The sequence below is a fragment of the Zosterops lateralis genome, assembly GCF_965231275.1.
Source record: "Zosterops lateralis genome assembly, chromosome: 5".
NCBI classification, from domain to species: Eukaryota; Metazoa; Chordata; class Aves; order Passeriformes; family Zosteropidae; genus Zosterops; species Zosterops lateralis.
The window spans coordinates 11426124-11439869 of NC_139766.1; the positions used below are offsets into that span (position 1 = coordinate 11426124).

Below are 13746 nucleotides of genomic sequence, written 5' to 3' on the forward strand. Positions count from 1 at the left end.
CTGACTGCACATCTAATCCACATATGCAGCACAGGCTGAGCATCGACACGTACTGCTGGTGTCAGCCAGTAGTAGATAAACCATTATGCTGAACACGGCTTCTACTGTGGAGTTCCAGAACAGTCTTTTAAGGGAAAAATGCCTACACTGACACAAGAAAATGTTATTATGATTAATGCATGATGCCATGGTACCTTCAGAACCATGAAGTAATCTTATAGTAAACATCCAACTGCATTTTGTTGACTCAATGAATGCTAAATTAAGCTGACTCCACCTGTGTTTCATACATGATCACATTGAAATGCTTATCTTAAACTCTGAACTTGGAGGTCTTGCATACATAACAGCTCTACTGTAAGTGACTGTAGAATTACTTGAGTATTTTCAGAGGGATAGAGGTGTCTTTGATAGCCACAATAACTCCACCATGGTCCAAATACAAGATGTGGTGCTCTTCTTCAAAGACCTACAAGTCAGACAAAGAAAGGCCAGCTAAGCAAATGTACAAAGCAGCTGAAATAAAAAGAACAAGCAAACAAGAATTAAGAGACTTATGTTTTACAGCGTTCATACTTCAAACGCAAAAGGACATAAAATCAGGTTAACTCTTATATTTCTCCCAGCTGTAAAAGAAAAGAAAGTTAAGCAGCTGAATCAGAAAATGTTCAGGTTCAAATCACAGTCAGAATTAACTGCCTGAAGTGATTTTAGCCCAAGCTCATCTTTCTTATAGTATGCATTCTGCATTCCTTCCTGTTATATATCACCAAGCGACCCATCATCTTACTTTGGTGTTTGCCATATTCTGTGCACCCTGCAGAATAAAATGCTTTGTAGTCTCATTCTAAGAAAAAAAGGAAAAGGACTGCTATCTGTGACTTTCTCACATATTCCCCAGAACCTACAAGAATGTGAAATAATTGGTGAAAGCATGTTTTCCGCTTTTCCAGTGTCAATGAGTTTAAGTTCAAATATTATGGAGTGTCCCATGGAGGCCACTGTGAGTTTGGAACCAAGACACATGTAATATTGATTAAATGGTATAAAGGATTAAAAACTGCATAAATTATTTTAATTCCTATTCTAGACATTATCAGCCATGCTAAAATAAAAGCACAGGTAGATATCTTTCCTGTTTTACATCTAAAATCTGTTTTAAGAGAGAATTTATTTTTGTTATTAACCTGTGAAAGTTCATTTAACACATGACCAAGTGATACATGAGAATTATACATGCTTAGCATTTATAGGCAAACACGCAGTCTCCTGTATGCTTTGATAAAGCAAAGGTGAAAACTATAAAGGTTAGCTTTAATTTGCCTTGTAAATAAAAAGCATACTCATAATACTAAATTTTATTTCTTTAGAAAAACTAAATGCTACATTTAGAGGAATTCTCAGCAAGACTGAACCAGACCTGGGATGAAAGTATCTTACAGCACACTCACGATTACTTCAACGACAGCAAGCATTTAATTTGGGTTGAGATCTCAGTCTTCCTCTCATCTAGTAAGAACATATTTTATGGGAATCCTAGGGCTTCAAGTGTCTGATCAGTTCTTCAGTGTTGCCAATTTACAGGCAAAACCCTGATATGAGGCATTTATAGTCTGATCTATTCATTCACCCAGCTGCATATTTCAGAAGGGAATTCAGTAAAGGACAGACATTAATTTTAGATGCACTTCAAAAGGATGAGATCAGCTGGAGTCAGATAAGCAAGCAGAGTTTTGATCCTCCTCTAAACTTTGTTTGAACTTCCCCTCAAACCAAAATGCAACAGTATGTGCTGGGACACCAAGCCTCCCAGAGCTTCACCACTGAAGATAAAGGAAGCTGATATCTGCACCACTTAGCGCAAATCAGCCTTTTCCAGAAAAGCACCATGGTAGGTCATCAAAAAACTATTTTGATAATCCTGCTTTAGCACACTATAAAGCACAGAGGACACATTTCAGGCATGTTAATGCTGTTGTTATATCATGCTCTTCTTCCACACACTTCAAACTTTTTATGAACAAAATGTATGAAAGCCTTATGAAAACAATTCTTCACCTTCAATACATTGAAAAGAATGAACAGTTTCATGCCTGTTTATCACAAAAGTAAATATTTATCTCTACTTTCTGCAAACAAAACCAAGACAATTTGCAAAGGATCGAGGCCAAGGTGGTCCCAGTGTGAGAGATGAAGTTCAGACATAGGAAGATGAGATATGTGAGCAAGCCACCAATTCTGATGTACATCTCCCCAAGCAGTAAGTCTTTTCTGATCCTTACTAGTAGCCAGCCACTAGAGAATAAGCTTTTTATAACCTATTTCTGTAACTTTGTGCACACGTTTTGTGCTTTATAAACACAATGTCATCTTCTATTCTATCCTATCCTCTTCCTACGTCTGTCCCAACATCATCAGCAGCTATTTCAGGTCAGAATATCTGTTGAAAGAAATTGGGACAGCTCCATGAAATCAGTGACAGCATATTTAAGTGGTCCTGGAGAAATATATGCCATACAAATTTACTTTGCAATACAGAAGTTGCAAAAATGAACAAAAATTCCTGAGATTACTTTTTTCTTTCATCAAGTGATTTCCATTAATACATTCAAATCTGGAAACAGAAGCTTTTCTGCACAGAATGAGCCAGCTGGACTTTCTCAGGGTTGAGAGGCTGGAATTACATCCTTTTTTGTTGTGCTTAGAAGTGTTAACATCTACCTCCTGAAATGCCTGCAGAAAAACACGTATTCTCACTTAACTGAAGGTTTTTCAAGTTGCTTTGATACACAAGGATTTGACACAGATAAATAATATTCCAACAAAAAAACCTACCAGTCTAAAGCTCCAGAGATCTAGATTTAGTTCCTAAGCATCCAAAAGGCTTTCTGTGTAACCTCATTAGCTTAAGTGAACATTTTGTTGCTGCAAGACCTACTCTGGTAGCAGATCAAATGTGAAAGCTTTATTGTTGCTGACTTTCCTTTTATTTATAGTATTTTTTTTTTTAAAGTCAGACCTTTCTCTTGCTCTTTGCTGTATAAACACTTTGCTGTATTTTAAGTACAGTGTTGTAACAAATGCTGTTGAAATAACAATGGCAGCCAGATTTGTGAACAGAAATCAGTATTAAAGAAAAATAAAAACACTCATATGTATACATAAGCTAATCCTTAGCACTTACCAGAGTATCCCAATATTTAATGTTCATTAACACATTTTATTATATTGTTTTCCTGGTATAAAAGACAGAGAAATCTTTCCAATAAACATGAGTTAACCTTAGGCTGCATCTTCATGGTCCACTTGGCACTTAAGTTAATGGCTAAGATCACTTAAGTGATCTTAAGTGTTTTTTCTAATTTTAATGATTCTATGGTTCTAAGCCCACATATTTCATGCTAATGTCAAGGTTATATTCCCTTCTTCTACACCCAGTTCACAGCATGGATGTTTAAGCTGCTTGCCAGTCAGCTCCTAAAGTACTGCTATTTACAGTGCGTAGGCAAAGTTTTCAGTTTTCCTCAAAAAAAAAAAAAAAAAAAAGAATGATGGTTTCAAGATAGACCAGCAAGCAGCCCAGCCATGCAACTGAAAAATAGAAAAAACAACTGGAACTAGCACAAGTCGTATTGTGGTTATTTATAATAGCAATTATTGGTTTTGCTTTTTGTGTGAGCTGGCACAGGCAAGATGCAGGAACAACCACAAAACCACAGATGAAATGCTATAATAAATTTATTCTCATTACCTGTCCAACCAGGGGAGCCCTGAAGCAGCACCTGGGCAGGGGGAGGGGACACAGCTGGGGATGTGGACACTGCAGAGCTCAGCCCATGCCAGAGGATCACCCAGCCTACTGTATTGCAGGGGTTTGCACAGGCTTAATTTACCACTCTGCTTTGGTCCTTGCAGCAGCAGGGCAGGGATCTCAAGCATGTTTGATACTGAGTCTCTGTGTTATCTAAACACAAATATTCAACTTGTTCAACACAGAAGGCCAAAAAATCACTGGTATGTATGTGGGGTTTGACACCTGAACTGCACAGCACTTGATTGTGTTTACAGTTCTCCTCACCAACCTTCCTTTGTCACCAGAATTTACTTAATTTCAAAACCTCTTATTTAGGCATTCATTTCCATCTATGAATTCTGGCTGTGTTTATAGGTAAGTCTTTCTGAACACTTATATGAACACATCAAATGCAAGCTATGGAAGGTTTCATGCTGTCTTAGAGCACAGTTAAATTACAGGATCTTTGACCTTCCCCATAGTTCTATAATCCACAGTGCTATGAACCAATACTACTATTATTTCAAGAAAGCTTTCATTAATTCCTTGGACTACATTTCCCCCTAAGTCTCTTACGTTTGCTTTTCTTCATTCTCTGTCTCTATATGGAAGCACAGACTGCTCCTCTTCTCTGTAAACAGCTCAGCAACACCATGTGAGCTTGTGAGAAAGGCGCCAGGCCCTCACTAATGACAACCAAAAAGTCTCCAAGGCAGAGATTAAACTCAGACAAAGTATTGTGCCAAAATACAGGATTTCAAGAGCTCACAAGACCTGCAATTTACTGAATTATCTAAATTCCTGTATCACCTGACTGAAGCCTTCTCTTTTGCTCTAAGAACTCCAGCAGAGAAAAATAATGTGCTGCTGTCCACTGGAAGAATTATTTAATCATGAATAGTGAGGCCATAAAATAATCTACAGTTTCATTCTGATCACAAATATTAGATTTGAGTAAGCTCTTTCAAGTGCTTCATAGGAGTTTTAATCAAAGCCAGCAATGTTGTTTGCCATTTTGACTGCAACAATGAGGGATCAGTTTGTGGTTGATTTTATAGCATAATTAGGCACCTTAGGATAAAATTGCTATACATATCATTTACCTGTGTGTGTGAAAACATAAATTTGATCTCATTCCTCTTTTCTTATTATTCTTCACTCCAGAAAAACTAGAAAACTTTGGCAAATGCTGACTGGAAATTATGAGAATCCTCTAAGAAGTATTAAACAATACAGTACCCACTGTAAATCCTGGAAGGCTTTTGCATTTAAACACCTATTTATCTTATGCTAGATTTCAAGAAGGAATCAGGTATAAAATTTTATCTTTTAAACATCAAAAGACATTATCATTACAAAAATAATCCATTTCTTTTTTTAAAGTACTCTGGGGAGTACTAATGGCACCCTACCATAACAATATAAGAAACTGTCTGTATTTTTCTCTTTTAACCTCAAATTCCCCAAGCTCAGTAGCGCTACTGAAAACATTTTCACACTTAATGGTTCTAAGAAAATAACAAAATCTGATTTCAGCTGAACACTACAAGACTATTTTAACTGAAATTAAATTATTTTTTGAAAACACTTTGGTCCTTTGAGGGTGCTTTTTTTAAATCCTGGATATACATTATAAGTAGAATCTATACGATATTGTGTATTGTTGCAATATACATATATAGAGAAAGAAAATGTTCCTATGCTGAGTGTATTAGTTTTGCAAAGCAAGGTTTTAGTAGCAGGTTAGTCTACCAGGGTGGCTTCTTTGAGACACTTCAGAGAAGTTTTCTCACATCCTACAGCCAACAGCAGCCAGTCTCAAGATGGACACACCACTAATCAAGGTTGAGCCAATCAGCAACAGCAGTAGCACCTTTAGGATTATGTATTTAAGTACACAACAGGAACTACAGCAGGAGGGAAGAGCCCAATATGAGAGAGGAACAGCCCTGCAGACACCAAGATCAGTGCAGAAGGACGGGCAGGAGGTGCTCCAGGTGGAAGTGCAGTGATTACCCTGCGGCCTCCAGTGCAGCCCATGGTAAGGTAGGTGTGCCCCTGCAGCCCGTGGAGGTCCAGGATGGAGCAGAGATTCACCTGCAGCCCCTGGAGGACCCCATACGGGAGCAGGTGGATGCCTGAAGGAGGCTGTGACTCCAAAGGAAGCTGATGTTGGAACAGGTTTGCTGGTAGGACTTATGATCCCACAAGGGACCCATGCTGGAGCAGCCTGTTCCTGATGGGCTGCAGCCCATGGCAAGCACCCATTCTGGAGAATTCATGTGGAACTGCAGCCCATGGAAAGGACTCATTTTGGAGGAGTTCATTGAAAGCTGTCTCCTGCAGGAGGGACCCCTGCAGGAGGGGAAGAGTGTGAGGAGTCCTCCCTGTGAGGAGGAAAGAGCAGCAGAGATATGTGTGTTGAACAGCCCCCATTCCACATCCCCCTGGGTGGCTCAGGGTGAGGAATTAGAGAATTAGTGAGTGAAGCTGAGCCCATGATGAAGGGAGAGGTAGGGTGAAGGTGTTGTAAGATTTGGGTCTATTTCTCACTCCGTCATTGCGTCTATTTCTCACACTGTTATCCCCCAAGTAGGGTCTGTTTTACCCATGATGGTAATTGGTGACCAATTTCTCCCTGTCCTTACCTCAACCCATGAGCTTTTTGTTATATTCTCCCTCCCCTGGCCAGCTGAGAAGAGCAGAGAGAGAGAGATTGGTGGGTACCTGGCATCAAGCCAGGGCAAACCCACCACAGAGACAGAGCACTTTAGGAAACAATACATGAGAAAGGTGAAATGCTTTAGCTGACACTAGTCAGTGGAAGAAAAAGCCATCCAGAATTCAAATAGTATTAGACTTTTCTTTTTTTAATACTCTGGTATTTGTAGTCCCTGAATGTATTAAATCATGCCAAAAGACTTAAAAATACATATTAGTTTTTGAAAGTCTCTTTTCACTGTCTCAGTTTCAATGAAGAAAAATTTTATGCTTAACTAACAGCTTTCAGAAGCAGAAGAATTTTTGCCCTTGTACCTAAGCCATGTCTTTTAGCTCAGAATGTTTGTATTGGAAGATCTAGTCCAAGTCCACTTCATCATTAACGTAGGAAGATTACTTAAATTACTAAAAACCTAAAACAGACACTGTTTTTTGCATAAGATACTTATAAGATCTTTAAAGAGACCAAAAATATTTGAACTTCAGCAGAACCTGACAGCCTGATCAGTTTGAGTCTTAGAAAATCACCTTCTTAATCTCTTAGTTTCCAAGCAAACTGGAGATAATAATACCACCTCCTTCAAAAGAATGAGTATCTAAAGATTAGTTAAGCATTACATAATTCATCACATTTGGTACATTAAAATTATTTCCAGGTTCCTTTGATGATTTATGCTTCCTACCTGGCGCCACGTGTTCCCACAGTCAGATGTTATGTACATCTCTTCTTTATACTCAACCAGCTGAGACCCCAGGTTACCTGTCACAAAAGAGGAGAATAATAAGGTTGCATCCACATAAGCAAGAGAGATTGGATCTAGTGCTGATGCCAGTCTGAGTAAGAAGTTTCCAGGTCAGAGTAAGAACTAAAGACAGTTGATCAGGCTTACTTCATTTCTGGTACAACCAGCAAAATCCTTTAAAAACACCTATGTAAAATTTCAGTCTTCCTTTCCATTGCTAGGCTGTCCATAGGTGGAAGCAATGAGGTTTGATTCTAATACCAAAATGCAGAAGTCAGACCAGTATTTTAGTTTTCTTGCTGCATGCTGAAAATTATTATGAAACAACACGTATTTAAGATGTAATATGAAACATCCATAAACTCAAAAGCTTTAACCTTAATCATATTCTGTAAAGTTATTCACATTGAACTCAAATTGCTAAAATGAAACATTTATCTTTAAGGGTTGATGAAGCGGTAGCTAGACTAGAATCTGTTAAAATATGCAACATGAAAAGAGGGGACAGGGCTTTTTAAAAAGAGTAAATACAAAAGAATTAAAAGCAGAAATATTTGATTTACCTAAATATTAACCAGGAAGTAACTGAATATTTTGACAAATAGCACTGAGGAGAATTCAGATTCCTGCAAAGTTAACAGAAGTGTTAAACCTGGGGAAGATAATAGCAGATGCAGTCCCAAATACAGAGATCTCCATCTTTTAAGATGCAGTATTTCAAATAGCATATTATTAAACCACCAGTCAGTTTAGTGTTTTAGGGGAGAATCATTTATGCCACAATATTCTTTGTAAATTATATCCTCCTGGGAATTTTGACTGAAATGTATGGTTTGCATGTTTTCACACTAGAAATAAGATGAAAATTATCAGATCCTCTTAAGCAAAAGAGACAATGAAAGAAAACACTTGAGATTAGAATAGCTCTATGAAATTTCACTTGTGTGTTATATAAATAGCTGATTTTTAACCACTAAACCAGATCTGTTTATGCAGAGTGTGCTTACAGGTGCTGAAAGATTCCCAAGAGGAACAGCAGCACCCACTGCCTGAAACACACACTCTATTCAGACCATCAAGATTGCATGTGCTCTAGTCTTAAATAGGATAACTCTACATCATTTAACACTAAATATATCCTGGACAGGATTGGAATATCTATATTGCATCAGGGAATTTATTGGAGTCAGTTAACTCCTTTAAATTGCATCTAACAGTTCAGAAGATGCCACTTTCCATTCTAGGGGTTTTTTTGGGTTTTCATCTTTCCAACACACTGCACACTCATTTATCAGATAATTCAGCACAGATTTAGTTGATCATAGAATCACAGAATGTGTTGAGTTGGAAGGGACCCATCAAGATCATTGAATCCAACTCCTGGCCCTGCACAGGACACCCCAAGAATCACACCAAGTTCCTGAGAGCATTGTCCAAATGCTTCTTGAACTCAGGCAGGTTTGATGCTGTGGCCCTTTCCCTGGGAAGCCAGTTCCAAAGCTCAATCACCCTCTGGGTGAAAACATTTTCCTGATATCTACCCTACACCTCCCATGAATATAACCAAATGAAAGAGTTCCAAAAGGAAAGCTTCACACATTGATTCAGTTATATTTTCTCTCCAAATACAGCTTTAAGATTAATCTGATCACTAGAAGGAGATATGAATGAGAAATCACCTTCTCAAGGCTGAAGGAAGGGAAGGAAGATTTGATTAACTGCATTTAAAAAAATACATTTCTTTTGCTATTCTTACTTTCCTCTGTTATACTTTTCACTGCTCTATCACCTGCAAATGGGTATATTCTTGTGCTTCTGCAGTTAATCACAGTATGTTTTCTATAGGGCAGCTAAAACCAGAAATATTTACTTGCTAGAATCTAACATACTGCTGTCAGTCTATACTCTTCTTTACACAGATAACTTTAATGAATGCAGTGTTAGCTTTGCTCCTGGATAAATGCTGTTTATTCTACCTCTTTTCACCACTTACTGAATTCTACTTGCATGAGCAGGTCTTTATTTTGAGCATTGCTAGGGATCTGCACTTCAAAGAATTCAGTGGTAAATTGCCTTGCTAATGGAAAATTAGTCTGTAAACTAAACACCACCTACTTGTGCTTCATTAAAAAGCCTTTTCTATCCAGCTGATTTAGTAATGATATTAGCAACAGCGTCGTAATTGCAGCTCTGTTAAAAGACAAATATGACTTCTAGCTCTGATTTTACCTTTACTGTCTTCTCTTGGTAAAAGAGCAAAAGGAGTTAGTGAGCTCTAGTTATAATTCCAGAGACTTTTCATTTTGTCTAAACAACAACTGATGCCAACAGGAATAGAATCTGGGACATTGCTTTGGGTAAAATGACTTCAGTGGCGCTTGACCTTTGACAACAGTCCATCCATGAGACACAGGTGGAAGCCCAGAAGTGGTGCATGCTGACACAATGTTTAATTGTGTCATAAATGAAGGCTGTAATTTTCATTACTTCCATATTTTTTGCGGTACACAATTATATGACATAATTTTGCAAACTTTGTAAAATGAAGTCTTCAAGCAGACAAAAAAACCAAACAAAAACCCACTATTCTGTAAGGAGGGATCAAACTTCCCAGTGCAGTTGGAGTTTGCTCTGTGGGTACTGCAGATCATGGCTTGCTAAAAAAGAGCGTCAGTGGATTCAGAAAGAAAAAGCAGGTGAGGCCAAAAGAAGGAAAGCTGCAGCACCAGGGGGAACTGGTAGGCTCCTGCAAACTGCAGTGGGAAGCACCCATGAAGCCAAATCTGAGACATGACAGACAGAAGGAAATTTCCATTGGAAAATATAGTGGTGCATAAGTTTCATAAACCACAGAAAAGTCACTCTGAAAGCTGTTAGCCTGAAAAAGTAGAACTGGAATAAAACCAAGTCCTTTAAAGATCTAAGTGAACTCCCCCCCACTTTTATTAGCAAACCTTTCTATTTAACATGTGATGCAAGAGTTGTGAGTTTTCTCTAGTTAAAAAGCTACATTGTTTTAACTTTATTTTTCAATATACTAATAAAAAATAACTTCAAAGATTTGGAGCATTTTGTTATTTTTTGAGATTTAAAATAAAGTGCATAATTTTAGGCTCTAGCTACCTTGCAGGGTGTTGTATTACTGGATAAGCCAGCTAACTTAACACAGTGTGTAATGGCACCCCATAAACCCCTTTACAACAGCTCCAATCCGCAACAAATTAAATGTAAAAATCCTGACATTAATAACACTGCAAACAAACAACTGCAAAGCCACAGCAGCACTCAAAGCAGAACTGAGAAATTCTGAACCTTTCCATGACATTTTTGAGGAGAATTATAAAACATATTTGTGGAAAATGTGGCAGCCAATAACATGTGAGCACAACTGACATTGTGATCAAGTGACACATGAAGGTGAGAAAACAACAATTACGCCCAGCCCAAGACTGGAAACCAGCAATATTTAAATACCATTCCCACCATGTCCTGAAGTGTTTGGACTGTACCACAGCCCTCAAATATCAGTGTGCTACTTTTCCTGGTGGGCCACACCAAAATCTGTGCTTCTTATTACAGCTGTAAATATTTGCAGTAACTCCTCAGGTGTGCCATTAGAGCACAGAAACTTTTCTATCATTTTTCACGGGTCTGTGTTAGATCTCAAAATCCATCTGGGGGAACAAGTAAATGTAATCTAATAAATTGTAGGCAATTCAGGTTCATACTGAAAAAGTTACTGCAACTGGAATGGGTAATCAATTGCAGCCATGTGCTGCTCTGGGCTGTGGTAGAGTTAATTTGCTTCACAGCACTTGGTACAGGGCTGTGTTTTGGACTTGTACTGAAAAGGGTGTTGATGACAATACAAAGATGTTTTCAGTACTGCTGGGCAGTGCTTACACAGAGTCAAGGCCTTTTCTTCTCCTCACCCCACTCCACTAGTGAGGAGGTGGGGGGTGCACAAGGAATTGGAAATGGGCACAGCCAGGACAACTGACCCAGCTGACCTGGGGATATTCCAGACCATAAATCATCATGTCCTGCAATAAACTGTGGGAGAGGTTGGTGCAGGGGCATTGCTCAGTGTTGGAGTCCAGGGCATGGGGAAAACCCCTCAAACTGTCCAGACCCCTGCCGGGAACCCAGGAAATCATTGTCTTTGACCTTAGCCCATGGGAAAAATTGCCAACACTTATGGAGGAAAAGAGAACAACTAAATTTTAAATTAGATAGTAGTTTAGTTTGTCACAGGGTGAAAATTTGTAGTTTTGGGATTTTAGAATGGAAGTAGATAGAGGAGAGATGGAGAATTTTGGGCGGTGTCCTAAGTTCTTCTTCTTCTTCTACTCCATCATCTGATGTGACGGTGCCACAAAGATGTTGGTAGAATGTAGGTGGATGTAGAGAATTATGTGTTTAGATTTAGTAGTAATTATTGGTACAAAATTATAAATAAAATACGTTTCAAGAATTAATTGGGTTAGAAACCTTTAAGAGACCTTGGGCACCAGGTCTCGTGCTCTTGGCAGTGGTGCTTCTCAGTGTGCTCAGCGTGGTGTTAGGCGGTGCGGTGACCTTCAGACAAAAAACTTAATAAACACCTTTCAAGACCAAGCTGTGAGATCCACTCTTCTTTCTAACCCTGGCACGGGACTTTGAAAATGAAAAAAACCCTAATTAGGGCAATCTTGGACTCAAAACACAAGAGCTCAGGGCTGGGCACCAGATGATGGGAGGTGGGCAACTGTTTTCATTTACATCACTTCTCTTTCTTGGGTTTCATTTCTCTCTGCCCTTTTTCATTCCACTACAATTTATTATTATTATTTTATTTCTGTTATTAAGCTGCTCTTATCTCAATCCATGAGTATCCTCACTTTTACCCTCCCAGTTCTCTTCCCCCCATCCTCATGGAGGGGAAGTGAGGCAGGAGCTGTGTGATGCTTAGTTGCTGACTTAAACCATGCCAAGGCTATATTAGCCACAGGTACAAATGGTACCATTCTAACATGACTTCTGATCTGAGTGCCCTGAAACTCCTCTGACACATGACACAGAGTGTTTGCCATCCAGTTTCACAAAGTTTTGTTTGTAATACAGAAATTTCTAAAGTTCATCTTAAAATATTTTGTAATTTTTTTGTAACTAAATGACTCTCATCTGTGTGTCTTCTCCAATGCCTGGGGATGACATACACCTGAATTGTCTTGAAACACTCTCCCAAAGACTTTTGCCACCAACACAACCAAGATACCGTGCTAGATGGACTGGGCCTGAGTCAGTTTTGCTCTGTTGTTATGTTCTGACACTGCTTCTATTCAGGAAGCAAAAGGAAACATTTTGGCCTGCATTTTTCAGTTTTTGATTAAAACCAATCATTTTTCATTTCTGTTGCATTCTAAGAAACTTTTTCAAACTGTGTTTTGGGATACATGAAGTCTTCTTTTGCTTTTTCACTTGTCCTGAGTAAAGGCTGATTTTAAGCAACTGCATAAAATCATGTGTTCCACCCCTGCAGGGACAGCAGTACCAAAATCTAGAATACAGAGGCACTAACTACTGTTCAACATAGTTTTCCAAGTTTTCTGTAACTCTGCAATGACACTTTAGGAGATGGTAGCACAGGGATGTGAAAGAAAGCAATGTTTTTCAGTGATGTCTGGCCAGCAAAGCTCTCTGGAAAGGTGGTACAGCTGTGAGAAACACAGCTCTCAATACAGATCTCAAGAGAGTCAGGCATTTTGGCAGGTTCTTACTGGGTCACAAAAAATATGGAAGATTACTTCATTTAAAATTTACCATCAATTTACATGCTTTAAGTGCTAGTTATCGCTGTGTTTACCCGTATTTTCATGTGTGACTTTGGACATGTTTACAGTAAGAAGAAATAATCCCCATATGCCATGCTTAGATAATCCTTCTAATATGGAAAATCTTTTCCAGTCACTTAAATTTAGCATGGAGGCAGAAACCTACTCCAAAAAGAGAGATGTGCCTTGCCTGGATTACTGGTAATTAATACAGTTGTAAGATGCCTTCAGGCCATGCACAATAAGTTAAAATTTCATGGTTTGCAATCTAGTAGTCGCAGTATAGAACAAACATAAAACCAATTTGTATTTAAATCTCCCAGACACACAGTTTTGCCTGGCAAGCTGAAGATATGTTCAAATGAGGGAGTGGGGAATCAGAATTGAGGCATGTTACAAAGATTTGAAGGAATTTCAGGATGTTCACTCCAAAATGTACTGGGAAATGCTCAATCATCTCCCTGTTCCCTTATCCACTTTTTATAGAGGCATCCTAGTATGCTACTTCTGTGAAAAATGACAGAAATTCATCACAATGTATGCAATTATATTTGGCCCTGATATGACAAAAAGTAAACAGAACTTTTCCAGCACTTCCTCAATTTGTGTGAATGTGCAGAATTTACTGCTTGCTTGATTTGCCATCTGGAATGGAAGTTATGTAGGCAATTATTGT

At 38.5% G+C, this 13746-nt stretch overlaps 1 protein-coding gene across 2 annotated transcripts in view; it reads right to left on the reverse strand.

Annotated features, from left to right (window-relative positions):
* SORCS2 (sortilin related VPS10 domain containing receptor 2) overlaps positions 1-13746 on the reverse strand; it is a gene marked incomplete at its 5' end in the record, with an annotated part of 544971 nt that overhangs the window by 52015 nt on the left and 479210 nt on the right. For both annotated transcript variants that reach the window (XM_083862198.1, XM_083862199.1), the window contains 2 exons: positions 378-469; positions 7198-7274. In XM_083862198.1, the coding sequence (XP_083718324.1) occupies positions 378-469; positions 7198-7274 (169 nt within the window). The remainder of the gene's footprint in view (positions 1-377; positions 470-7197; positions 7275-13746) is intronic.